The sequence below is a fragment of the Amia ocellicauda genome, chromosome 10 (assembly GCF_036373705.1).
Source record: "Amia ocellicauda isolate fAmiCal2 chromosome 10, fAmiCal2.hap1, whole genome shotgun sequence".
In the NCBI taxonomy this organism is placed as follows: Eukaryota; Metazoa; Chordata; class Actinopteri; order Amiiformes; family Amiidae; genus Amia; species Amia ocellicauda.
In genome coordinates, this window is record NC_089859.1 from 12,060,322 (window position 1) to 12,088,280 (window position 27,959).

Genomic DNA, 27,959 nt, shown 5'->3' on the forward strand with positions numbered 1-27,959 from the left:
GTTACAGTGTGTCATACTATAACAGACATTGTGTGCTGAAAAGCCACAGCTCATACAATTATGATATATTCCTATCATGTCTTGGTTGAAACTAAAATTCTTTTCACTTTTCTATTGCGGGGAGCTTCCATGGCAACTTTGAATTCAAAATAATGGCTAAAGAATGAAGACATTTAGAATCTGTCTAGTGTTTTTCCACACAAAAAAAAGAAAATAATCCTCATTTGTAGCATGATTTACTGACTCATGTACCTTCCTCACTACCCACACAATACTGATTTCTATCTCTGTGAAGGAGGGATGGCAAGACAAGCTTCAGCAGGTTGCGTGAACAAAGGAAGGTAGATTCATGAATTCCAGTTTGAGAATAACAGTCCGTAGTGCTTCCCTTTAAAGAGGCTCAGTTTGGAAGAGCAAATGTGCATTGCAGGCAGGCAGGCAGGCAGCAAGAAGGTATAATTGTATTAGGGAAACTGCTTGAAGAGCATCAGTTATATGATTATCTCTAGAAACAGCAATAACACTGAGATTGACAAGGACAATTCATTGTGCAAATCAAGCGTGTCCTTCTTTTCAAATGTCTCCCGTAACGAGTAAATAAAAAAGTTACTCAAATAAGCTTAGCCTGCGTGAACAAAGTCATTTATATTATTGAGCCTTGGGAGAAAAACAACACGGATCCGACATGGCATTATTGGTTTTTCAGAACCCCAACTGTCAAAAGCTATCCCATGAGAGCTCAGAAACTAAACCAGGCTGGGCCCAGTGGGTCCTGGGATGAGATAACTGAGGCAAATCAATGGAGAGATGCAGGTGGCACAGCGAACTCTGGGCCAGAAAATGTGAAGTCTTAGTGTAGTGCTGTAGGGGAAATGTCTAACAAGTTAAACTCATTAGAGTCATTAAAGATCTCATGGGCAGTGTTAAAAATAGTATAGGTGCATACAATGGCTAGATTCCAGTTCTGGCCTATGTAAATTTCACATTCTGGTTACGTAGTTCCTCAACTCTCCTCTTTATCTGCTGTGTAGCTCTAGATATTTACAAAATTTATGTTATTAGTATTATTTCAGTCATGTGTTGGGTGCTGTGGTGCCATACTGACCTGCCGTGGGTGTCCTGGCATCGGGGTGAAGGCAGACACTCTATCTTTCAGACTCTGGAGCTCCGTCTCCAGCTGCTGTTTCTCCTCCGCCCTTTTCTGCAGCTCCACCTCGCGATGCTGCAGCTCGTCTCGCATCTTCAGGAGTTGCTAAGGACCGAGGAGAACACATATTGGAATCTGCCGGTGTAACCCTAGACACTGAATCAAACTGTGCTGAAGCAATAATAAGTAATTATACTGTGATATGGTGCTACTGGACTATTCTGCTACGATTGTAATGCTATATAGTCATTAATTTTCAGAGTGAAACAGCTTAGTTCAGTTAGAATGAATCTGTGGCTCTTTATTTCAGATTATGCTACTCAGGGCTCCCAGGGGTGTTCATCAGGAGAGTATGGAGACTTCACACAGAAACCCAAAAATCAAAACAAACATAAAACATGTTTTTCTTTTATATTTATAATACACATCATAGATGATTTTATATAAAACAGGAGTGCCTTCAATAAATGTTAATACATTCAGTCCAATTCAGTACAAAGCACAGATTCAGATGCTATGCTCTCTGTGTTTTTAATTTGGATTCATAAGCAAGCAACATTCTTGGTTAGCAGAGCACTGTGAAGGACCTGGTTGAATTTCAAAGACAGTCAAATTCTGCCTTAGGACTACTTGAATTTCCTTTTTTTTTTTTTTTTTTTTTACAGTTTTAGTGAGTTCTCCGTATTGGCAGGAAAAATTGAGGGAACAACAAATTAGTCATGTTTGGTTTATCTCAGACCTCACGTCAAACACGCAATCATGCAATCAGCGGAAAACGGGCAAATCTGCCTCACAGGGAAATGGCAGTTTATACTGTTAAACCTGTAAAAGGTTTGGTGGCCCAAAGTCTTTTACAGTTCAATAATATTTAGTTAATATATGCTGTATACCGTGTAGCTGTTAACCTTTTGTGCAAACGACGTCAGCTGGAAGCCTGCTGGTGTGTTTAGACAGTCTGGCGTGCTTACATTCCTCACAGACTCTTTTAGCGGAGGTGATTCGTTCTGTGTTTACTGTAGTGCTCTGTCATTCTAGAGGCTAAACAATAATAATGCTGTCACCTCTACAGCAGCTCGGTGTTATAAATGTAACCCCTTGGTTCTGCCTTGTGCAGGAAGATTCTTAAAAGTCTTTAAAATTAGGTTTTTTGTTGTTGTTGCTGCTACTGATATTATTCCTTTCACTGATAATGCTCTGTAAGAATAGAAAAAGAAAAAAAAAAGCTAGTTATCATTTGTCCTCCACTATCTGGGAAGCTAATAGCTTGATATATATATATATATATATATATATAAACAAATTGTTTAATATGTATTGCACCATAGCCAAAGCCCTGCATTTTGTTAATGAATATCTGACTGTAAAACAAGCTCATGCTGATATTTGGAGGTTTTGTTTTCACATTTTATTTTGAATGGGGGAAAAATGTGTTAGGATCACATGCAAAGAGCTGGTTTAATTTGCTTTAGTTAGACAATTCACAGGTATCTGTATTATAAAGCATACACCTATAAACTCAACGGAATATATTCAACATCATCTCAATACTGCAGCATATGTTCATATATTTTATGCTTACTCTCATTTTCCAAGTTGTATTTCACTTTCACTGTCCACATGAACCCACCGTTGTGACCCTGCATGCTTGTTTCACATCTGCTAATCTGCAGCTGCATCACTTGTATTTTTTGGAGCTGCTATAATCAATAATTAAAAAGCTTTTACCTGTTCAGGCTCCAATACCCTGTGAGTAACTTGTCTGTTCCTATTTCAGTTCTACTTTCATGAATTAAGCTACAAATAGCAGCTGGATTCTTCACAGTAGTGTGTGATGAAAACTACACTAAACTGGTTTAAGTGAGCCGGGACACATACAGAAATAAGTTTTTCCTAGGAATACCTCATAGAAAAAGCACATTTTGGCTGAGCGTGTGGGTCTAGGGAAGGCACAAGTACACATCAGTGATGGCATAGAGACACATTAAAATACATGTTTGTGTGTGTCAGTGTGTGAAAGCCGATGCTCTGCGTGTATGTGTGGGTAACCGGAGCCTAGAAAGTGTAGTCTGTGGCAGAGATGATATATGCAGAAACGCTTCACAAGCAGTTTGACAATAATGACCTTGTACAAGTCAGAACTGTGCTTTAATAGAAAAGGTTAACCTAATCTTAGAACAGAAGCCCTTATAGTGATGGCAAGATAATTATCACTGGCCTGGCAGGGAATGTGCTGAAGTGGGAGAACACTAGGAGTCTATGTCCAGTTACATAAAAAAATCCCACATCCAGTCCAGGATATGTATTTGCCATTGCAGTATACTTCAAAGCCTACCCGTTTTATTATTTTGTAGTATTCAGCGCTATAAATTGTTTATTCTATTGCATGTAAGTACAATGATAGCATACTCTCTGGAAATACCTCAATACTATGGCTTTCCAGCTCTGATCAGTGATGCTCCAGTAATGCAAAGCTGCATTTTTAATGCCAAAAAATGGCCTGAGACTCAGATTATTTTCATGCTTAACTTCGAGCAGGTTTGTTGGCACACAAAAAACTCATCATTGCACACACAATATAATGAAATATATAATTGTTTGTGACATTTACATATTTTTCAGAATAAAATGGTGTCTCAGTGTTGCGGTATGGCTTTCACTGGAAGAACACTGTGCATTTATGTGCTGTTTTGTTTTACAGCAAAGGTCGGCCATCTGTAGTAACCAGAGGTATCTGATCAATATGAAATGAAGAGAGAAATTCACTAGCAAAGTTGAAAAGGTTTGTTGTCTGAGGATATTTCTCAGGGTGCACTTATGTTTGCAGAATTTTTTTACCCTTTGTTTGCCAGTAGGGTGTAAAGGAGTATATGTTTGAAAGTTGATGGTGTGTGCGTGTGTGTGTGTGTGAGTGTGTGTGTGTAGGTGAGTGTGCGTGTGTGTTTAAGAGTGAAGCTTATACACCTGGCATGTGCTAGTGTTGTATTAGTGTGTTGGACAGCACATACACCAGTGGCTGTATTAGCTGTTTTTTGATCATTGCGTGCGTTCACAAGCCCACGCAGTCTGTCTACCTTCTGCATGCCCTGCAGGGCCTGCTGCAGGAAGCTGAGTTGCTGCTGGCGTGTGGTGTCCTCCTCGCTGCGGGAGGGGAGCAACTTGCCCTGCTCCTGCTTCAGCAGCTCCACCTCGTTGCGATAGGCGTCCAGCTGGCAACGCAGGCTGTCGTTCTCCTCCTTCAGAGCCTCGGCCTGGGCTGCCAGGCCTGCAGGAAGGGGACGGGAGAGAGAGTGAAATGAAGACAGGGAGATGGTCCAAAAAGAGAGACCCAGAACAACGGGTCAGTGAGAAATGGCATGTGCCAGGGATAGGTGAAGGAGTGCAGGAAAGGCACAAGGTTGATTGAAACACTGGTGACAGAAGCAATCGATAGAGAACATGGAGGAGGGGCCGAGATCAAACCGGTCTGATCCAGCTGAAAGTGACAACGCTCAAGAGACTAGGGGAGAGTCAAAGCTGTACAGGCATCATTGTAAGAGCATCTACTGTCAGCATACAGAGGAAATGGGACTTGGGGCCGACCCAGCCAGAGGTGGGAAGAGCCAGTGGAAGGATTGCTGGGAATCTGGAGTTCATATTTTATTAAATAAAGCCTGCAAGGTTGTCTAACAGCACTGAAGCTCATTTTGTATTCATGGATATCTAACTATAAATAAATATGGAGCATTAAATAAAAGCCATCAGTTAGAACTTCACTGCAAATCTAACTTAATGTGCAGTTTCCTTTGTTAGCAGTTATTTCTAATTACAATTATGCAGTGTGGCCTTTCCCCGTTATTCAGATCTTCTTGCCCTAGTTTTCAGCTGATCAAGGTTCAGTGTGGCAGAGCACTGCATTAGCGCAATGCCCCATTTTTATTCACACACAACAAAGGGCGAACCACTAAGGTACTGCTAATGCATCAGCCATCATTTCACTTGGAAACACATTAACAGTCACCACCAGTTTAGCTTAAAAAAAAAAAAAAAAAAAAAAAAAACTCAACAGTAAATGCTTCAAGCTTACCTTAAAGCACTGTGTGGTTTGATATTAATACCCATTGTACTCACTATTATAAGGTATGTTTGGAATACGTAAGCATGTGGGTGACTGACAATTTCTGTGAAAGAAGCTGAGTGTTTCAGTCAACCAGACAAATTCTTCTCCGATAATCAACATTAAAGTTGTATCTGAATACAGGGCAATTTCAATACATGTCCATACACGTCTGTATTGAGGCCACATTCATAAAAATGTAAGGAAGCCTGTAATTGAGAGGAAGGTTATTTAGGCCATTTTGCTATTCTTTGCCGATCAGTAGAAAAGATATTAATCTCAATAACATGTACCAACGTATTATCTTGTCAAAAGATATATTAAATGGTTTTATTTTTCTGATCTGTGCCTCCTTCACAACCTTGACAATCGGATGAACTAATTTATAATAAACTCGGACATCATTCAGAAAATAAATAGACTATGTTACATGCAGGGAAGAGATCTAATTCACACTGTCAGGAGAAGCTTCATCATTGATTACTTCTTGGGGGGTGGGAATGAAAATGAAGGAAAAGGCAGGAATTCTAATCTGGCCATTAACAAATTACTCAGGTTTAAAGTGATACTTGTCAGCATAAAACATCTTAAAGGGGATTCATCTGGGAAATAAGAATGTATGTACCCCCACTCTATAGAGTTTTCAATTTAAATTGAATAAAGCAAAAACTGTTAGGGACAAGGCTCTACTATAGTTTATCAAAATGTTGCATAAACCCACATACAAATACTTAATATAAATAGTGATACATTCAAATATGATTATATAATTATAATGTCACATAACCATGGTTATAGGGATATTTTATGCTGGAGTGCTTCAAATATTTGATGCCCCTCTTTCATTTTTTATAAATAAGGCTGCATGTGAAGAATAACAGGATTCATGATGTGGTAAATTAATGATTACATTAACATACATTTACACATTAACAAGCATTGTGTCATATTAGAAACTCTAACAGATCGTTACTGCTGTAATATCTTATTTATTTCAGAGTTATTTTGTACGGTGCAGTTCCTGAGGCCAATCTCGAAGAGTAGCAGTAGTTGGAAGCCTATTCGCTCAGCAGGACAGCTCTTACTGGGCCGGGTCAGGGCACAAAACAGCTCCATGGTTCGGTGTGCTGACCGAGAGTGTTTTATCAGCCTCGCTTTCAGCCAGCAAGGGTCAGTCAGTTATCCTCCTGCACTCTGGAAACGCTTTTATACACGAAAGGAAGAGCTCTCGAATTACTCTGAATTTAAACCTTCGGGGAGGAAAGCTACTTCGTAAGCTCCATTAAGCCCAATGCAGATGGCTCTATTTGACAAAAGAGTGCCCCGTTGTGTAGAACAAGAGGCAGAATAGCTGTTAGATTATCCGTCAGGGAACTGCAGCTCTGAGAACGGAGCAGATAGGGAGAAAGGCAGTGCATTAGCCCCGACAGCCTAGCACCCAATGAAATAGCAGAGAAAGATGCAATTAAGTTGTCTCTGTAGGTGCTTGCCATTGACTTATACAAACCACTTACCGGACAGAATCAGTCAACTATTGTTGCACTGAAATTCTTTTACCGGATGGCATAATGTAATCACGGCATAGCAAGTGCAATAACTTTATAAATTCACATAATTTCACATTTATCTATGTAGTTATTTGCTTAATGTTTGCTCTAAAAAGATCTTTCATTCACTTCATGAATGCTATTACAGAAGCTCTTCGGAAGACATCCCTTGTTTCCCCAGAGTAAGCTCAGTAAGTTAACATCTTCACAGTGGGATACTTTCAGACCACTTGCACTCCAGGCTTTTCCAAGGCTTAATTATGTCTCTGGTGTTCGTTTTTCTTTGGACATGCCAAATATGTTTTATTTATATTCCTAAATTTCAACTCAGCTCATTACTACAACCTGCATACTAGCACAGGGAGCTGGAAAACTACACACTCTTACTGACTGCAAGTTCATAGATGGCTTACAAGCCACAGGGTTTCCTATGAAGCCACAGAAGATTTTAAACTCACTCAACCCCAGCGGCCCTCAGCCAGGGAGCTGCCGGTCACAGACTGACAGTGATTGTGCTGATGCAAACCCAGTGTTTTCTGGATTATAGGGCCCAACCTGCACTCTAAGCAGAGGCTTTTAATATTTGAGCTGCTCAGGTGTTTCTAGCCATGACTACATGTCCAGTTTTGACACCCCACGTACTGCAGACCATTTGAGATACCTGTGTCATCAGAATCTTTGCTATCTGGGGAATCCTCCATATCATCATCCGACATCTCCATCTCCTCCTCTCGCCGGATTCCCATCAGCTCCTCGTTGTGGATATTGCGTATTTCCTGCAGAAAGGGGAAGGTGGTGAGGAGAAGGTGGTTTTCCTAAAATGTATCTACAAGACCAATTAGCAGGAGCTCTCCAAATACAAATATTTAGCAAAGAAATGTATGTATGGAAAATAGGTATAGGTACAAGTAAAATCTTCAGTTACTTCATGTCATTTATTTGTGCATATTTTATAACTGAATTGTGTAATTTAATATAGATATAGACAAACATAACTACACGATACTGTAGTGCGCATCTGCGCCTGTGTGTTTTTATACCATTTTCCTGATATTGCTGGAAGTATATTATCATTATCTATGTCTGTCTGGCTGCTGTTTGTGGGGCTGAGTGCAGTGCATATGGTCCTTCTCTCGCCGGCCCTGCTGGAGCCACTGTGCCTGGGCAGTGCAGCCTGTGGCAGGAGCAGGAGGCCTGGGAGACGGGAGCAGATGTCCTCCCTGGCCCTACTGAACCTCCGCACATGATAGAGGAGGCCTAAAGTGTTGTTATCTAGCTAATAGAGAAATTGCACAAAATAATGATGTGTAACACTATAGCAATGTAGACTCCCATGTTGATACTGAAGACTGAATGGAAAATATTCCAGAAATAAACATAAATAAACATTGCCATCTGTCCTTTGTGTTAGAAGACATGATCTCATAAAGGTCTACATGGGGTGAATCAGGTAGAACAAACTGTCTAGGACGTAACAAAAAGGAAATCTAGAGAAACACATATAACCCTGAAACAGAAAAAAACAGTGTTAAAGCTGCCCACAGACCATGGATTTTCCCATGTAAAGAGATGGGTTTCCTACACAAATCGAATAGCAAAGTATGGTTACCTGCAGTTCAGGGCAGTGATACGTACACCCCTCCATGCAATCTCAATCAAACCCCAGGCACACAACGGTCAAGACAGGGATTCCTGCTCTTGTTTCAGTTAAGATATTTAGTCCTGCTTTCCATGATTTCTTTCTATTTTTCTTTTCTTTTTTTTAACAAATGGAAGATCTTTTCAATCTGTCAATTATGCTTCTTCTCGGGACACTCAGACACACAAAGATGATGCGTGGGTGTATATCGGTACAATCTGTGGAAAATTGATTGAGTTCATGCCATATGTCAGTCCAATCCAATCTTGAATGACTTGAATTGAAGTATTTGCAATCAGATGAAACAGAAAACCATCTTTACGCTTATATCACACTACAGTCGACAGAAGATGTATATCATTAGGGTCATCTTTTTCAATTAAAGCTGTGAACAGTGTTTTAGACTATTACTTACCAAAGCCAAGAAGGCACAAGAGAAAGCCTATCTGACTTACCTAGAGACTGAGCTCCTGTCCACTGAGGGGACATCGATACTCAATCAGAAAACCCCTTACCGAGTACGGAGGACAGGACGAGTGTCTAGTGTGGGTGTGAAAGCGGGACCTTACCTTCCATTAACAAGTTAACAGCAAGCCTGACTCTGTCCAAAGGCCTTGAAGGACACATCTATTTACCAAATATGTACCAGACAGAGATTTGCTTACAAACAATACACAAACCATCCCGTGAAGCCAATTAAGAGCCATCTGTTATTTTTGTATATATAGACATGATTTGTTTGGTCTTGAGAGGAAAAAAAAAAAGTAGCTTCTCATACCACTTTTTGAAGATCTAAGAAGATTAAATGGAAGATTTTGTTTTGGGTGGAGAGGGAAGTTGTGTCAGGGGCCAGATTCAGGTCATGCTTTCCAGCTATTATTCACAGGTTTCACACATCCAGACTCATTATTATTAAAAAAATAATCTGGAGATTTTTTTTTTTTTTTTAAACTGTCTCCTACACAAAGTCATTGAATCAGTTGCTCGAAGTGGCATCACAGCCCTTACAGTGATTGTGCTACTGAGCGTTTCAATCAGGGAGGCTGCAAAAACATTTCATGTATAATCATTCCTGCGGCGGTCTGATTTTAATTTGTATTGCGGGTTGTGTCTGCTGATGCGTAGCAGACAGAGAGATGTGATGTCAAGGTCCTGGGGGCAGCAGATGCATTCTACAGTCTGAAAGGGCCATGGGGAGAGGGAGAAGGTAAGTAGAAGGAGGAAGGCTACTTTTCAGTGTGGGTTGGCAGTCGTAGTGGTTTACCAAACACATCAAAACAAAAAAACAACAAGGATGCTGTTTTCCTGTTAAGGCAGACACTCAAATCCCGAATATAGACACAATATTGCATCTATTAAGTAAGAAAAAGCGGTTTATAATGCAAAAAAAACAATAAAAAAAACCTTCTCGGGAAGCCAATCGCCTGAAAATGTTTCAATTTTCCACACAAGGAGAGAATACAGATGGATAGGCTGATAAAAAGAAGCAAGCAAAAAGAGTAATAAACACAAGATATAAACACAGAGCTTAACACGAAGAGAAGGGGTGATCGCAGAGAGAGACAAAAAAAAGCCTAAAATGGCTGAAGAACAGTTAGATTAATGTTGAAGAGCATGATCATGAAACCAATGACAAACACTGATATGAATACTGGGACTGGGGTGACTGAGCCACCCGACCATTCAACCTTCCTGTAGAAACTACTCTTTTGTGCTTTAAGCCAGAATATACTCCTCGGCAACACGGAGACAAGCTGACATTAAATAATGAGGCTATTAACGAGTAGTAATGAACTCCATTTAAACCACCCAAAAATTGCTTCTTTGGTTAAAAAAAAAAAAAAAAAAAGCAAAAGGACATTCAGTCTTTTAAAATCACTCAAAAAAATGTCACATTGACTACAAAAAGACCTTTTTAGGTTAATAATTTAAAATAATATAAAAAGAGAGGGACACAGAATGAGAGGCTGCTGGTGCATCACTGTGGAATTGACATTATCATTCATAACGTGACAGACTGATGTACATTTATTCCAATATATGTATCCCTTTCCAACTGCCAATTATTCAGTGTGATTTGAGTTGTTGTTATCCAGGATGCACACTGCTTGTGCCCAGTAGCTGTGCTCCTTAATTTTAGAATCATTATGAGCTTTGCTACAAGTTCCTTTGCAGTTTATAGAACTAAGGTTTACAAACACCTAGAAATATTCATAAACACATATTTAACGAGAGGCATGATTATACAAAATATATTGTACTATATAACTGTTATATATAAATATAAAATGTACTAAAATCCCTTGCAAATGCTTAAACAGGGAGCTCTCCAGTGAAGCATATATCATTATCTTTAAGGATTCTAGAGACAACTTTAGTACATGCTTTATATTTGTATCTACATTTAAAATTTCAAAACCTCTTGGTATATACACCAAGGTGATGCACAACAGCTATGTAAAATTTAAACTATATTTAAATACTGAAAAATTCACTCTCAGAACATTCAAGATTGAGAATAATTGAGTCATTTCATTTACTGTATCAACTCACTGTACAGATGCAACTGTTAAAAAAGAGAGCATCGTACAGGTAGAAGGTTTAGGACATTGATGGGGCTTGAAGATATAAAAGAATGACACATGAACCAGGCACATCTGGGATCACAAAAAACATTTTACACTTACTACACATCTGCCACATGCTGGACGCTATTGCTGAAGTGCAGTGTTCCATATCGTCCCATTAGAAACACAAATCGACCCTTTCACTACCATATGCGTGTCTGCTTTATGATTGCATAGTCACAAAAGGACTATCAAACTGAAAATAGCACAATTGTCTATTTAAACATCAGATGGTTTTGTAATTAATCAAAGAGGCCGATTACCGATATTGTAATGCATCTCTACCCTTTCCTCCAGTTTCTGAACTGAGTAATTGAGAGAAAATAACCAGAACGAATTTAGTTGATATAATGATAAATATAGGCATAGCCATAGGTATATATATAGACAGAGATACAGATACGACAAGGTCAGCTTTCTTATAATGGATATCGCATCTTTGCTAATGGTTAAGGATGCTGTCTGTTAGAAAATCAGCAAATGAAAAGGCGGTAGAGAAGGGAAACAGCTGAACACTGATCAAGAGAGACTCACTGAACACACCAAGCAAGCCTGAAGACATTATAACTTCAGTTTCTGACCAGATATTTAATAAATAAACTATATTTTTTCTTGACTGATCATTAATTAATTCAGGGCTTGACAGCTCATTAATTTAATCTTTCAGTCTAAGGATTGGTGTCCCTAGAATGTTAATTAGTAAAAACAAAAACAGCACGAAGGAAAACACACTGTTACTGTGAACTACACTGAAGCTGACGTTTCGTGATGTAAGTGAAGATACTGAGGGACTGGAACGCATGAATCATTAATACATTTAAAATCTCATCCCGCTGAACACAGCTCGGTAGATATAAAAATAGAATTCCCTTTTGAGGTGTAATATGATGAAATCCTGTTACCTAAATGTTATTGTGTGTCTGGAGCTTTACCTTTTCTATGGACAAGGAATCAGCACCCTTAAGAATCTATTCAGAATGAAAACTCAGTCAACTGTGTTACCTTCAATGGAGCAGGAGGTCTGGGCATAACAGTCCTAGATGATTACAAACAACACACTGACTGGGTTTCTCATAGTGCTACAAAGCACCGGAGCATTTATCAGACTTAATTCCCTGCTAAACTCCAAAAATCAATACTCTGTTAAAAAGCAAAGATTGAACTCTAGAGAAAACAGGGGGAGGTGTGTGTGTGTGTGTGTGTGTGTGTGTGTGTGGGAGGAGGGTGGAGGGGTAGTTTTGGAGGGAGGGGGAAATGGAGAAAGGTCCTGCTGACAGACAGAACAAAACTGAACAAATAAAAATTAAATAAAGTATAATAATATTAAAAAGAAAATAATTAAGAAAAAGACCAACCTCTGCTTGTTTGCGCCACATGTCCAGGTTCTTGCGCTGGGCTTTCGAGAAATGGTCCCATGCCTTTTGTTTGGAAGCAGCGTGGAATACAGACACAATCTGCTCAACTGTGGTGATGAGCCGGGCCGGTCAGATAGCGAACCCAGTTTGTACCGTCCAGAGAGCGGGCAAGTGGGAAGGAGCAGAGGAGTAAAAAAGTGGAATCAGGTAGGTAGGCAGTCACGCTGTACTCTCCGTTACAGCACAGTGCTGTGTTTTGGTTTTGGGTCATGTCAAGCGGAGGGGTGTGAGGACCATGACAAATTGAGAAGGCCCACGGTCCCACCACAAGATGACTGCATCCCTAAACACCAGACGGTGCTGCACACTGCATGAAACAGAGCCGGCTTACCACTGGCCAGGACTTCAGGAATCTTGGAAAACAGTCAAATATAAATATATACATGGATACAGAGATGTGTGAAGGAGTAAACGCCTGTACCTGCATTGTATATAGAAATCTGTCAAGTAAGCAGGTCAACTGGCTGTTTCTTTCTTGGGGATGTTATCACACACAAACAAATCCCCAAATGTATAGTAGAATGGTGTTGGGGATGTAAGCAAGAAATATATCAAGACAGCAATCAAACTGGGGCCAACTTCACAAGAAAATCCCTTTCCACCATCTCATCTTCATTTTTGGATGATATATAACTTCACCTGCACTCTGACTCACACTCAACAGTCATAAGCTAGTCTTTTTTATCTGGGGGTGGGGGATTCAATCTTAATTAATCAAATTTCTTTTTTGAGTTGAGTTCATCTCATTACCCTTTTTATGGTAAATTAGAAAGAAAGTAGCATTAATGACAACTCACTAATGCAACCCCTCTAGAACTGATAAATCTTCCTGCATGAGTCACTGTTTTTATATTCCACAGCAATTCAAGTGTGATTTAATCCCCAAAGAAAACATACATATAGATATATAAATAAAGAAAATAAATATATATTATTTTATATATCAGGTTTAAAACCCTAAACCACAAGTTCAGGACAGAATATGACCACTGTAAGCCGTTAATTTCATGCAGCGATAACTTATAGTTTATAACACACCTCTGACAGTAAGCAGCACTCTCACGCTGTCAAAGCTATCACAGCAGATGTCAGCACAGTGTAGGCAAGCTGTTAACCAACTCATTTTATTTTAATACGAGGTATGAGTCATGGGAAAACATGTGTCTCTGCTTGTGAGAGTTTGCGTATGTTTGTGTCCCCTGGTTCAACATATTGTAGTAAGGGGGTTTGATGGCAAAATGAACTGAATTCACACCATCTCCTCTGGTCTGATGGGTTTCCATCCACATTTGATTTCAAATTAAATCAGGCAGTTATGTTTGTACAAGTTCAAAACTAAATGTGCTTTTTGTGTTTGACTCGGAAGACTTGATGCTAGTTACCATAAACTGCTTGACAGCTGAGGCCTGTTTTTTCCCAGGGAAAAGAATGAAACTGGAAAAAAAAAAGCTAATCCCAATGGGAAGTGCTGACTTGTGTCCAGCTGGTGGAGAACTGCAGTAGATCTGGAGGGGTTGCCAACGCTGCTGTTGAACCGCACACACTCCAGACGGCAGGACTGCTCAAAACAGATTGCTTGTCCTTTGGAGCTATTCTGTGTTGAGATGCAACACCTAGAGTAGGTCACAGCCAAAATACTAATACCGTGCAGCATGACAACTCTGACTCAGGAAATTGTCCACTGTCACAGCTGCTAATAACGGAGCATTTTCAAATCTGGGAAGGATTGTGTGAGATGTATCTCCATGTCTGTGCTATGTACATTTTTCAGATAGACAAATTTCCCTTTGAGATGCTTCAAGAGAACACTTTTATCATTGAACTTCAGCAGAGTTTGGGTCCCTCCTCCACTGGCAAATAAAGGAGCATTTGCTTCAAGACTTTTATTACAATCGCTGTTAATAAATGGTTCTGTGTCAATGAGGCAGGCTCTTCCCCTCACCGAGACAGTGAGGAGCTGAAGTGAAAGGATGTTGTCAAGATCGATAACTACTTTAGCGTCCTTTAATTTGACGGAAACAATCGATGGGGAAGGCAGAGGAGTGTGTGAAGAGAGCCCTCGCCCTCCCTCACTGGCCGCCCAATTGCAGAGAGCTGACAGCCTGCGGGGCTCAGTCTGCAGAACCTGTCTCGCAAACACAGCCCACGCACCCATACCTGCAAAAGCTTCTCTGGAAACTAAATGCACATATAAAGCTAGGACCTATTAATTAGATATCGTCCTACCTTTCTCCTGTGACACACTGCAGTCTTCACTAATGCTGTTGCATGGCACTTATTAACTTTTTGGTCTATTTGTATTCAAAACTAAATAAAAACAAATCCCCATTTCACAGGTTTTGCATATTTCCGAGGAATCCTGCTCTCATTACAGCAACATTGAAAATGCCTACTGAAAGATAATAATGAAAGAAAACAACTCATTTGTTTAAAAAGCTGATATCCTAAAGGTATGTGTGCCTACTGAGGCTGCTGGTTAAAAAACAGTATTCTGGTATGTTTGCATCCCTTTCCAGAAAACAAATAAACAATCTAAGCAATTACTGATAAATACAGTTAAGAAATATTATTGTATATAACATATTATGCATATTGCAATGGGATATAAAAGAAAACAATTAATTACATATTTATATAAATTCTTCCCTTAGTATTTTTAAGATCAGTTTCCCTATCACATTTATAGGGTAAAAAGGTAAGGTACTTAGGCACATCTGCCTTATTATGGGGTAACATCCATTTCCTGATGAAGCACTAAAAGTAAAAGGCATCATCACCTGGAAACCAGAGTGGAAGTCCATTTGGATTGCCTTTATAATTCTCAACCCCTTAGCAACCACTTCCATTAACATACTCCAGCAATTTTGTTTTGTTTACAAGTGCTACTTGTTTTTTCAACCCCTACAAAAAAAGAAAATTAATTCTGAATTGATACTAATCTTTATAAGGTTATCTTTTTCTATTCACAGATCACTACATACAAATTAATTTATCTACCTTCACATACTGCTAAGCATCAGAAGGTAGAAGTAAAATATCATTAAAATATAACAAAATACCCCTCCCTCCACCCCAACCACATACTCACAATCAGCAAAACTGAAATTGGAGTGAAAGATAAATATATGCACAGAAGTAAGTGTTTGATATTAGTAATTGCATTGTGGTACTGTATACTTTATCGTGCTTTGCCTGTGGGATTGCTGCTGTGCTGACACTGCTTGACATAACAATCTTCTATAGAGCTGCTCTACACGAGCCCTTCTGAGCTCCCTCACTGCTGGGATTTGTTAGTCCCCTCTTCAATGAGAGAACCAATGCACAATAATAGTCAATTACATTATTATGGAAGTGGACAGACCAAAGTCCTGTAATGGAAATGATGAAAGGAGCTCTGGTCTAATGCCTTGTCTGGCAGGGGTGTGTTATAAAAGTAAATTGTCTTGGCATATGTTTTTATTTTTATTATTGTTGTTGTTGTCGTTGATATTATTTTACTTACTTTGACTCTATTGCAGATTTAACTCCTTCAGGTCAGTTGCCCAGAAATTAACTAGTAGAACAAAACTGTAGTAATTCCATTAAGTATGTATTTTTAAGCTAGAGCATGTACAAATCAATATTGTTTTACGCTGTTTATGGTCCAGTTTTCTTTATAAAAAAAAAACACCTCTAAGCTTTTAAAAATAAATGTCCATTAGAAGCACAGTTCACATACTCTACCTGAATTGAATTTACTGAACTTCATCCTTGATAAAGACCTCCAGAAGACTTACCTTTTGTCCCCAAAACATTTTATTTTTCAACTTAAATCCACAACAGATACATAATGCCAGTGTACACACTTTATTTAATGGGAAAGATGCACACAATGAAAGGGGGAAAGACAAAGAAAGAAGCTGTCTTTACCATCTGTTAAGAGTTTTTGATTGTTGCTTAATTGAGTTCGGAAGAGATAGACATATGCCTACATTGTCTACACTAAAAAGAAAAAAAAACGAATTCAGAAAGCTATTGTGTAGATTACCTGTTCTAGGTTGTTGATTTTTAACTTACAAGAGGGGGGGGGGTAAATAGAAAGAATAATGAAGAGTATTTATACATGGTATCATGGACTCAATTTGGCTCAGTGTCTTTGTTCTTGAAAGAGTAGCTTGATGTGAAAAATCAGTATCAGGGACTGTCAAAAATCTTGTCACTATACGGGTTTGAGTGTTCCTTGAAGTAAGAGTCAGTGCCTGAGCTCCTTATCTTCTTTTTTTATTTTCTTCTTCTTCATTTTAACTAGACAGCAGTATTAAACTACAGAAAAGTAGAGCTTGTGCAGGTTGGGTTAAAGAGATGCAAAAGTGCAGGACACAAAGAAAAGAGATTTAGGAGGAATGGTGTTAACTCAAGACTGCAGCCTGAGAGGTCAGCTCACCTTGAACCCTGTAGCAAAATCAATGAGTGTACAGCTTGTTGGACTCGAGGTTTAAACATTAGCAGGTGGGGGGGTTAGGTAAGTTTCAATATTGCCGGCACTAATGCAAAATGGTATATGTTGGGTTATAGCTAATTTTTTGAGGATTATAAGTATTCATAAAGCTATTCTTGATTGCTGCTTAACTGCTTTGTGGCACATATTACAGTTTCAGATGCTGTAATGATGCAGTGGTCCATTAAAGGTATGGCTTTGTTGAAGATGGCCTTTCCGACCATAAAGGTAATGGACTCTCTCAGGACAGTTGCTGTCAAAGAGTAATCCTAAATTGATTATTGCAATCACTGATGATAATCCTGTCTCCTGAAGGCAGTCATTGTTACTTGAAGTATTCTCAAAGTAAGCCTGTATTACTCGGTGCCAAGTGTGCGTGCCCCTTTCACAACAGCATGCTTGACCTGGCTTGAACACCACCAAGGTTCTGGACGGCTAAGTGGTTTCACACTGAGACTGGACCAAGGGGGTTCGAGCGACTCACCGTCACAGAAGTGCACAGAACCTAGATGCAGGGATGGGCCATGTCTACACGACCATACTGGTAACTTCTTTAACCATACACTTCATATTTTTAATGAGTTAGTTAGCTAATCACTATTTTTTAAATCAATTTTGTTAGGCTTATTACTCAAGCCCCTACTTTTCCATGCACTATTATAAATTTGCTTTGCGAGAACGATATTATCAGTCTAAAAATGTTCCCCACTCAAAACGTGTAAATGTCAGTTTCATGCACATACTGTTCTAACCCAGTGTCCTTAGACAATCTGATCATTGATCCCTGTATGAGGACAAAACACTTTATGTTTTATTTTTAACTTTTACTTTTTCCCTCCACATTAGAAGGCTTTTTACTTTTAATTTAAACACATATAATATATTTGTTCATGCGGAGTAGTTTCACTTTGCTGTCCTCAATATTTGTTCTTAATATTCTTAATATTAATTCATATGATTAATATTCATATTAATACTAAAATAATTATTTTACTTAAATATATATACACTCACCTAAAGGATTATTAGGAACACCATACTAATAATGTGTTTGACCCCCTTTCGCCTTCAGAACTGCCTTAATTCTACGTGGCATTGATTCAACAAGGTGCTGAAAGCATTCTTTAGAAATGTTGGTCCATATTGATAGGATAGCATCTTGCAGTTGATGGAGATTTGTGGGATGCACATCCAGGGCACGAAGCTCCCGTTCCACCACATCCCAAAGATGCTCTATTGGGTTGAGATCTGGTGACTGTGGGGGCCAGTTTAGTACAGTGAACTAATTGTCATGTTCAAGAAACCAATTTGAAATGATTCGACCTTTGTGACATGGTGCATTTTCCTGCTGGAAGTAGCCATCAGAGGATGGGTACATGGTGGTCATAAAGGGATGGACATGGTCAGAAACAATGCTCAGGTAGGCTGTGGCATTTAAACGATGCCCAATTGGCACTACGGGGCCTAAAGTGTGCCAAGAAAACATCCCCCACACCATTACACCACCACCACCAGCCTGCACAGTGGTAACAAGGCATGATGGATCCATGTTCTCATTCTGTTTACGCCAAATTCTGACTCTACCATCTGAATGTCTCAACAGAAATCGAGACTCATCAGACCAGGCAACATTTTTCCAGTCTTCAACTGTCCAATTTTGGTGAGCTTGTGCAAATTGTATCCTCTTTTTCCTATTTGTAGTGGAGATGAGTGGTACCTGGTGGGGTCTTCTGCTGTTGTAGCCCATCCGCCTCAAGGTTGTACGTGTTGTGGCTTCACAAATGCTTTGCTGCATACCTCGGTTGTAACGAGTGCTTATTTCAGTCAAAGTTGCTCTTCTATCAGCTTGAATCAGTCGGCCCATTCTCCTCTGACCTCTAGCATCAACAAGGCATTTTCGCCCACAGGACTGCCGCATACTGGATGTTTTTCCCTTTTCACACCATTCTTTGTAAACCCTAGAAATGGTTGTGCGTGAAAATCCCAGTAACTGAGCAGATTGTGAAATACTCAGACCGGCCCGTCTGGCACCAACAACCATGCCACGCTCAAAATTGCTTAAATCACCTTTCTTTCCCATTCAGACATTCAGTTTGGAGTTCAGGAGATTGTCTTGACCAGGACCACACCCCTAAATGCATTGAAGCAACTGTCATGTGATTGGTTGGTTAGATAATTGCATTAATGAGAAATTGAACAAGTGTTCCTAATAATCCTTTAGGTGAGTGTATATATATTCTATCAACCCACAATCAACCTGGGTACATGGTTTCACACTATTCAAATTTTGAGCCAGGTGCTTACGTATGTGAGTGTGGGAATGTATTTCTCTGAGCAACTGAGCTGTAATAGATGGTGTATCCAGCTGTCATAAAGAGTTGTATGAAACTATCTTGAAGAGCTGCCACTGGTAGAGGATAACATCACAACTCTGAAGCATCTAAGGAGTAGAACATCTATAATGTAATGAAGAGGAGCAGAATATCTTTGAGCAGGGCTAAAATGGAGAAAGGAGAGAAGTAGGAGTTACTGAGTGGTACTCACATTGCACCAGGATACCCGCCAGCGCGTTCTTGAACTTCTCCTTAGCCTCTTCCATCTCTTTCTCGTGCGCGGCTTTCTCATTCATGAGACGGCGGATGTGGCTGTTGGAGGACTGGATCATGGAATAGAAGTTGTTGGCGTTTCGTCGGTTCACCTCGCCCCGCTCCACCCAGGTCAGCAGGACACGGACCGCATCCGGGAATTTGGAGTCATCTGCAAAAGGGGGCACAGTGAACAATAATTTGAGAAATTTAAGAGGAAGGTCTCTCTCTTGCAGAGATGTTGTTTGGTGGCAGGTCACAAGTGAAATTAGTTTAGGAGGCCAAAATGGAATTTGTTTGGCATCCAGTTATAGCAACACTTTTCAGGCAAGTCCTCCACAAGGCAGCAGGTGGATTCAGGTCAAAATGTATGAACAGTAACAGAGATAAGATAGAGAATTTTTCATGGAACATGCTGGCACTGTGCCTTTTTCTTGGCAGTGCTGTAGACCCTAAGCATTCATGAGCACATAGCCCAAAAAAACACTGATAAAACAAACCACCTTTTTGGACATGATATCTAGTAATTATGGATTTAACACATGTCAATATAGACATTTAAAACACATGTAAAAAGTGCAGTGAGCTTTATCTGGGTCTCAGTGTTCCTACAGCTGCAATGAAAGAAACTGTGTTCCATCCAGGCTGTTTTCAACAAATACAACAAAAAGTATTCTAGGCTTCTAGTCTGTTGGGTCGGTGCTATGAAAGGATAAAGCTTTATTGTATAGCATGCAGCTGTAATGGAGGAGAGAGGGATTCTTCTTTTGTGCTTGCACTTAATGGAAACTAGATTCTGTGATCCAATGCTTTAGTGAAAGAAAGTGCTGTAGTCTTTTTCCTGCATCTAGAAGGTTTATCTAACAGATTTATTTTGTAAAGTGCTGAAATCTTTAAAAATGTACCCCTCTTTCCTCTTCCATTTTACACCCCCTTCCCAATAACCACAGTAGTTTTTTTCCTGTCTTCAAAATTCCGTTGGATCCTCCAGCATTATCTGCTTATTGCCGTGAACAGATAAGGCAGGGAGAGGGAAAATGCTGTATTGATTTTCATTGTTAATAACACAATCAGACACCTAGCCCACAGTCATTTTCTCTGGTGCCATTCTCTAGATACCATGTGGTACACTGCTGTGCTTTTCAAGATCACACACATTGCCCAAAACAAACTGATATGTTGCTAAAATGTTTATCAGGAATGTTTTTTAATTTAGCAAACTTATTATAAAAATAAAAGGGAAAAAAGAAACAAATCAGGAGTTTTACTCTCCTGTCTTGTGAAGCTCTAGGTTAAAGGATTGACTGAAATTACAGTGCTGGAAGTCAACTGATTTATTTACAATGTGTCCAACTGCTAGAACCCAGGGGTCTGTCAAATTATTTATATCAAAAATCTATCACCAGTTAAATTCTGAATCAATGCATCCTAGTCATAAATGATTAAATTTAGTCCATCCGTTTATTTTTTTGATGTGTAGTTTCTGTACTGCCAGGACAACAACATGGCAAATCCCTTGTTTATTTACAGTCCATACATATACTCAAAACTCTTCAGTGTTACTCCTGAAAGGATTTATTAATACAACTTCAACTCTGCTTTAAACAATATATTTTCACATTTTGATGAACAATTGACTATTGCATTTGAATGAAGATTGTTTTTCAGTTATCTGAACACCATACTCCACATTGCTGAGGAGAAAACTGTTAAAAATTAAAAACTAGTCTCCATCCCTCTGAGTTAATACTTGGTGGAAGCACCTATGACAACAATGACCTGTGAGTTTGTTGGGACAGGTCTCTACCAACTTTGCACATCTAGATTTTACAATATTTGACCATTCTTTATGATTTTCTTTTTTATAAAACTGGTCAAGCTGCTAATTTCCCTGAGAAGCATTGATGGACAGCAAATTAAGTCATACCATACATTTTCAGTTGGATTTAGGTCGAGGTTCTGACTGGGCCACCCAAGGACATTTACCTTTATTTCCTTAGCCACTCTAGTGTAGCTCTGTCTGTGTCCTTCGGGTTGCTGTCATGCTGAAAGGTCAACTTCCATCCCAGTTTCAGCCATTTTTCCTCAAGGACTTTTCTGTACTTTGCTCCTTTCATTTTCCATTGTATACTGACAAGTGCCCCTGTCTATGCAGATCAGAAACATCCCAATAACATGATGCTGCCACCACCATGCTTCACAGTAGAGATGGTGTTCTAAGGGTGATGCTCTGTGCTGGGTTTCTGACAAACATCATACTGTACATTTAGGCCAAAGAGTTAAATTTTAATTTAATCAGATCACAAAACGTTTTGTCACATGGCTAAAGAATCTCCTGAATGTTTTTATTGCATACTTCAAATGCAATGAAGGTGGGCTTTCTTGTGTAATGGCTTCCTTCCTTTCACCCTACCATACAGGGCAGATTTGTGGAGTGATTGGGATATTGTTGCCAAATGCAAACTTTGACCAGTCTTGGCCTGTAACTCTTGCAAAGCTGCCATTGGTGTCTTGGTAGCCTTTCTGATCAGTCTCCTTCTTGCTCGGTCTTCCAGTTTGGAGGGAGGGCCTGATTTAGGTGCCAAACACCTTCTACTTCTTAATAATCGTTTTAACGCTGCTACAAGGGATATGCAACTTTGATATTTTTAATACCCATCCCCTGATCAGTGCCTCTCAACAACTTTTTTGAAAGCTCTTTGATGCTCATAGTTAAGTCTTTGCTTTTAAATTCACTTCCCAGCAGAGAGAACCTACAGGAACTGCTGAATTTACCCTGAAATCTTGTGAATCACTATCATTTAACTCAGGTTGAGGATGCTTAACTCAGTGTGTGATTTTGAAGATGACTGCTTACACCTGAGCTAATTTAGGATTGCTATTACAAGGGGGGTAGCACTTATCTAACCAACATTTCTAGAATATGTTTTTCACATGTAAGTTGTGGAGTGGGTGACAATGAAAGGTGAAGATTTTGAAAGACGGTATAAACTTTAGAAGGCACTGTATATGGTAAGCACCATTTGCACCCAGACTTGCTTGAAAAGACATCTTCACATGAGTGGCAATTTATAGATCATTCTCCATTCCAGCAGATTTTTCCATTTTATGTTCCCCGCTTTAATGAAAACAGAGTGCCTGCTATTCATTTATAGGGCGATTAAAGTGTCACTTTGAGCCCTAACTAGTGGCTTGTTAGGTGGCTTAAAATGTAGCTTGTACACCATAAGAAACTACAGACGAATGCTGGTGCAGGCGTTCACAAACAATAATGCCGATCTGCACACCAGTGGAAACCTCCTCCACATTCATTTTTTACATCACTTGAAGTGCATGTTTGTTTAAATCAGCAAAAAGACACCGGGTAAAACCAGTGTACTGGCACATCTGAGAGCTGAGGCACAAATTTAACAGCTTGAAATATTTCATTATAGCTCAGATACAGCAGGCATTTTTAGAGTTGTTCAGCTAGAGATTCTTCACATGCAGATATAAAACAAAGAGTCACAGATGAACAACCTAGCCTAATAAAAAATAAATAGATGTTGTTAAAAATATATAGATATATACAAATAATCCAAAAATATCTATGTAGGTATTATGCTGTGTTGATATCCAGTGATAGACTGAAGAAAGTGAGGGGGATAAAAAGCATTAAAAATGATTGGACTGTTCTGTTTATAAGTCAAATATTTATTTTAACAATTGCACATTGATTATGAAGGTAATTCTTTGTAATAAATTCTGTTCATACTTCAGTAAACACAAAGGTACATACAGTGCATCCGGAAAGTATTCACAGCGCTTCACTTTTTCCACATTTTGTTATGTTACAGCCTTATTCCAAAATTGATTAAATTAATTGTTTTCCTCAAAATTCTACAAACAATACCCCATAATGACAATGTGAAAGAAGTTTGTTTGAAATCTTTGCAAATTTATTAAAAATAAAAAACAAAAAAAGCACATGTACATAAGTATTCACAGCCTTTGCCATGACACTCAAAATTGAGCTCAGGTGCATCCTGTTTCCACTGATCATCCTTGAGATGTTTCTACAACTTGATTGGAGTCCACCTGTGGTAAATTCAGTTGATTGGACATGATTTGGAAAGGCACACACCTGTCTATATAAGGTAAGCATCGAATTTCCCAATGAGCACAGCGGCCTCCATCATCCGTAAACGGAAGAAGTTTGGAACCACCAGGACTCTTCCTAGATCTGGCCGCCTGGCCAAACTGAGCGATCAGGGGAGAAGGGCCTTAGTCAGGGAGGTGACCAAGAACCCGATGGTCACTCTGACAGAGCTCCAGCGTGTCTCTGTGGAGAGAGGAGAACCTTCCAGAAGAACAACCATCTCTGCAGCACTCCACCAATCAGGCCTGTATGGGAGAGTGGCCAGATGGAAGCCACTCCTCAGTAAAAGGCACATGACAGCCCACCTGGAGTTTGCCAAAAGGCACCTGAATGACTCTCAGACCATAAGAAACAAAATTCTCTGGTCTGATGAAACAATGATTGAACTCTTTGGCCTGAATGGCAAACGTCATGTCTGGAGGAAACCAGGCACCGCTCATCACCTGGCCAATACCATCCCTACAGTGAAGCATGGTGGTGGCAGCATCATGCTGTGATGATGTTTTTCAGCGGCAGGAGCTGGGAGACTAGTCGGGATCGAGGGAAAGATGAATGCAGCAATGTACATAGACATCCTTGTTGAAAACCTGCATCAGAGCGCTCTGGACCTCAGACTGGGGCAAAGGTTAATCTTTCAACAGGACAACGACCCTAAGCACACAGCCAAGATGATCAAAGGAGTGGCTACAGGACAACTCTGTGAATGTCCTTGAGTGGCCCAGCCAGAGGCCAGACTTGAACCTGATTGAACATCTCTGGAGAGATCTGAAAATGGCTGTGCACCGATGCTCCCCATCCAACCTGATGGAGCTTGAGAGGTCCTGCAAAGAAGAATGGGAGAAACTGCCCAAAAATAGGTGTGCCAAGCTTGTAGCATCATACTCAAAAAGACTTGAGGCTGTAATTGGTGCCAAAGGTGCTTCAACAAAGTATTGAGCAAAGGCTGTGAATACTTATGTACATGTGCTTTTTTTTTAATAAATTTGCAAAGATTTCAAACAAACTTCTTTCACGTTGTCATTATGGGGTATTGTTTGTAGAATTTTGAGGAAAATAATGAATTTAATCAATTTTGGAATAAGGCTGTAACATAACAAAATGTGGAAAAAGTGAAGCGCTGTGAATACTTTCCGGATGCACTGTATATGTCACATAAAGAGGCCTGGTAAATTTGATTTATTTTGCTTTTGTTCCAAGCCTATTCAATGTTTATGACATTTATTAGGTTTGGTAGTGAAGAACAGAAACTGGCTGATGGTGATAAAGACACAGAAAGTAATGGAGAGGCCAAAACAGAGGACGTTAATGGATATAAAAGGAGAAAGGCACAGAGACACAAAAAGAGGTACAGAATGGAGCAGCACTGAGGGACTGTTTGTAAAGTGTACCTTTGATCTTGTCTCCCAGCTGTCCACACTCGTGTTCAGAGTAGTGCACGATAGGCGGGGGGGAGGGCGGCCGCAGCCTGTCCTCCTCGATGCGGCGGCGGTGGCGCTCCTCTCTGGCCATCATGCGCTGCCGGCACTCCCACTCGTACAGGTCATCCCGCGCCTGTGCGAAGTCCACATGCAGACGGCCCGTGTCCTTTTTGTCGGTGCTGGAGCCTAGCCTGATCCGATAGCCTGAGGTAGAGAGATGGACAGAGGATAGGCATGGGAAAGGTGCTGAAGGAGTGCAGGTATCCCATCCACACAAAACTCCATTCTTCCTTAAAAAACAGAGCACACTTTCAGCCTCCAGTCAGGGTGAATAGGATTAAGGATTACACCTGTACTACCCTGTTGCTCTGATTTCACACAAGCTAATCTGTTTCTAAAGTACAGCAATTGACCCTTTTTTCCTTCATGGGTTTTGATGATACAAAATAATATGTAATCTTCCTTCCTACACTATACTCTTTTACTATTGGTGAGCACTGTTGTTTAGAGATGTCAATGGAGTATTTTACATGTGTTTTAAAACTAATTTGAATCCGCTTGGCACAGGGAAGAGAGATGCATAGTGAATACACAGTAGTAGGCATCTTCAGTCAACTGTTTCCCCATACATCCATCTTTATTATAAATCTGCAAATAAATTTACCAAACCTATCCAAGTGGGAAAATTATCTGTCCATCCACATGTCTATTTACGACTTTGAACACTCGTCTTAACATTTTAAGCTATTTATGTTTCTGTCATACCTATATTAACAGCTAGAGTACTTAATAGATGGATTGTATTTATTTATATTGTAATGAAAATGTGCTGCGTTCTTCAGACAGATTCAATTCAATTCAAATGCACTTTTTCTTTTTGAAGGGAGCATTGGATGGAAGAACGTTTCTAAACCAAACACAATGTAATATATCAAGTTAAGATCCGGCTCATTCACACTTTTCTTGCTGAGCCCATGCTCCTTTGCTCTTTAATGATTTTTTTTTTTTATATCAATTAATTTCGAGTGTGTCTGCTTGGATAATCCATGTCTTATCTATTCAATCATCTCTCCAACCCAGCTCGGGGCGCTGCATTTCCCCGCAGTTATTTAAAAAACAATTTGCTTGAGAAGAGAAGATGGAAATGTGACGGGCCGCCTCACCACAAAATAAGAGTCCTATAGTGGTCATGGCTGCTGGGCCCCTCTGACAGAAATGGGAACAGACTTGTAGTTTATGTGTCCTTTTATGCTTTATTGCTCCCTGGTGTCGTTAAATATTTTATAAGGTGTATTCCACGCAAAAATAAGCAGGATTATTTATGGTCGGACCTACGCTGGCCTGTCATATGGCAGTTTAATATATGAAGCGTCCGAACTATCTCACAATGGGAATGCTCCCAGCCCAGGAGAGAGCGCTCTGAAAAAAGCATAAATAATTCAAGAGCATTATTTGAGTATATACTTTTTTAATGGGCTTTGTAAGACCAAATATATGTCCTGCAGTTTGCATACAAGGCATGATTTAAGATGTAGCCAGAGAGTTAGTCAAGTAGCTTGGAGATAGAGATAAGGTAGGGAAAGCAGAGAAGCGAGGAGTCCAGATGACATGAGGGGAGTGTTCTGGTGTTTCCTCGTGATTTATCTCCTCGCTTGTGCTTAATAACTCGAGGGGGAAAATGTATTACTCCTCTGCCATTCTCTCTCCCTCACCTTTGCAAGTCCTCTCCCGAGCCACAATCACAAGACTGTCCCCACCTTACCTCTCACAATCCCTACACACAATTGCCAGCATAGCACAACCTCGAGGGGACCACAGAGGCAGGGTACCTACTTAGGCACGAACTTGAAGAACCCACGTGTATTATTACAAATATAGTGTTAGTGTATGCTGTGTGAATACTCTGTACTTTTCATGCTGCTGATACTGTGGATATAAGTTGAATATGAACCACCTTTCCTCTTTCTTTCCTTCTCTCCAAGTTGTTATTGTATAGAGGGTTCTAGCTGACACTCTGTTGCTCAAGATTTTGCAGATGTGCTCGTGTCATGTCTTATAGATAGATAACTGTTGCTAGACGGAATGAAGGATCATATTACAGTTTAACCTTCCAACTGTTGCATTACAATAGAAATGTATTATCTTGACTTCAATGCTTATTATTGGCTACTGTGATATGTTATGAAAAGCTGTAACAAATGAAGTGCTTGAAAGAGTCGTCTTTAAACCGCCCTGAGAAACTATTTGAGGGATTTCCCCAATTACACTCTTCTAGGCATGCTTGACTAAAATCAACCTTCTGAACACTGGTGTAAATCCACTCCATCATTAAGAGGCTCTTCACATTAAAACCCCAAAATGCAGTTTATTGAATGATTCATTTGATGCTGTCTTTTTATTTCCACAATGCCAGGGATGATAAAAGCTTTATAAGAATCAGTGGATGGTTTCCTCTTTCATGTCAGAAAGAAAGTTGAAGGTTTGGGTGCATGTTCCCTGCAGTGGTGCCCAGGTATTCTTTCCTAGGTATTAGATTGCATGGTCTGGACAGCGTCTGTGAATGCACAATGGGTAACAGGCTGTACATACCGGAAAGGAACAGGGCCTTGTCCACAGTGTACTCCTCAGCGAAGCGGATATGGCAGAAGTTCTTCTTACTCTTGCGGATGGCGATGATCTCGCCGCACTGTTCAAACACCTCCACTATCAGTTGCTCGGTGGCGTTCTCTGGCAGTCCGCCCACAAACACTGTCTTACAGCCCGGGGGCCTCTCCCTGGTGGCCGGGGGTGGCAGGTCTGAAGAAAATCAGTCTGGTTAATTCTGTGCTCACACGTCCCTCACAAAGACGCAGGGATACATTTTTCTCCAGCAC

The 27,959-nt window shown here is 39.9% G+C and overlaps 1 protein-coding gene across 5 annotated transcripts in view; it reads right to left on the minus strand.

The window, feature by feature from the left end:
- The window catches only part of enox2 (ecto-NOX disulfide-thiol exchanger 2), a 209,965-nt gene that overhangs the window by 7,723 nt on the left and 174,283 nt on the right, over positions 1-27,959 (minus strand). For all 5 annotated transcript variants that reach the window (XM_066714985.1, XM_066714984.1, XM_066714986.1 and 2 more), the window contains 7 exons: positions 27,676-27,882; positions 25,057-25,290; positions 19,490-19,702; positions 12,409-12,515; positions 7,449-7,563; positions 4,219-4,409; positions 1,106-1,252 (listed from right to left, as the gene is read on the minus strand). In XM_066714985.1, coding sequence (XP_066571082.1) covers positions 1,106-1,252; positions 4,219-4,409; positions 7,449-7,563; positions 12,409-12,515; positions 19,490-19,702; positions 25,057-25,290; positions 27,676-27,882 — 1,214 coding nt within the window. The remainder of the gene's footprint in view (positions 1-1,105; positions 1,253-4,218; positions 4,410-7,448; positions 7,564-12,408; positions 12,516-19,489; positions 19,703-25,056; positions 25,291-27,675; positions 27,883-27,959) is intronic.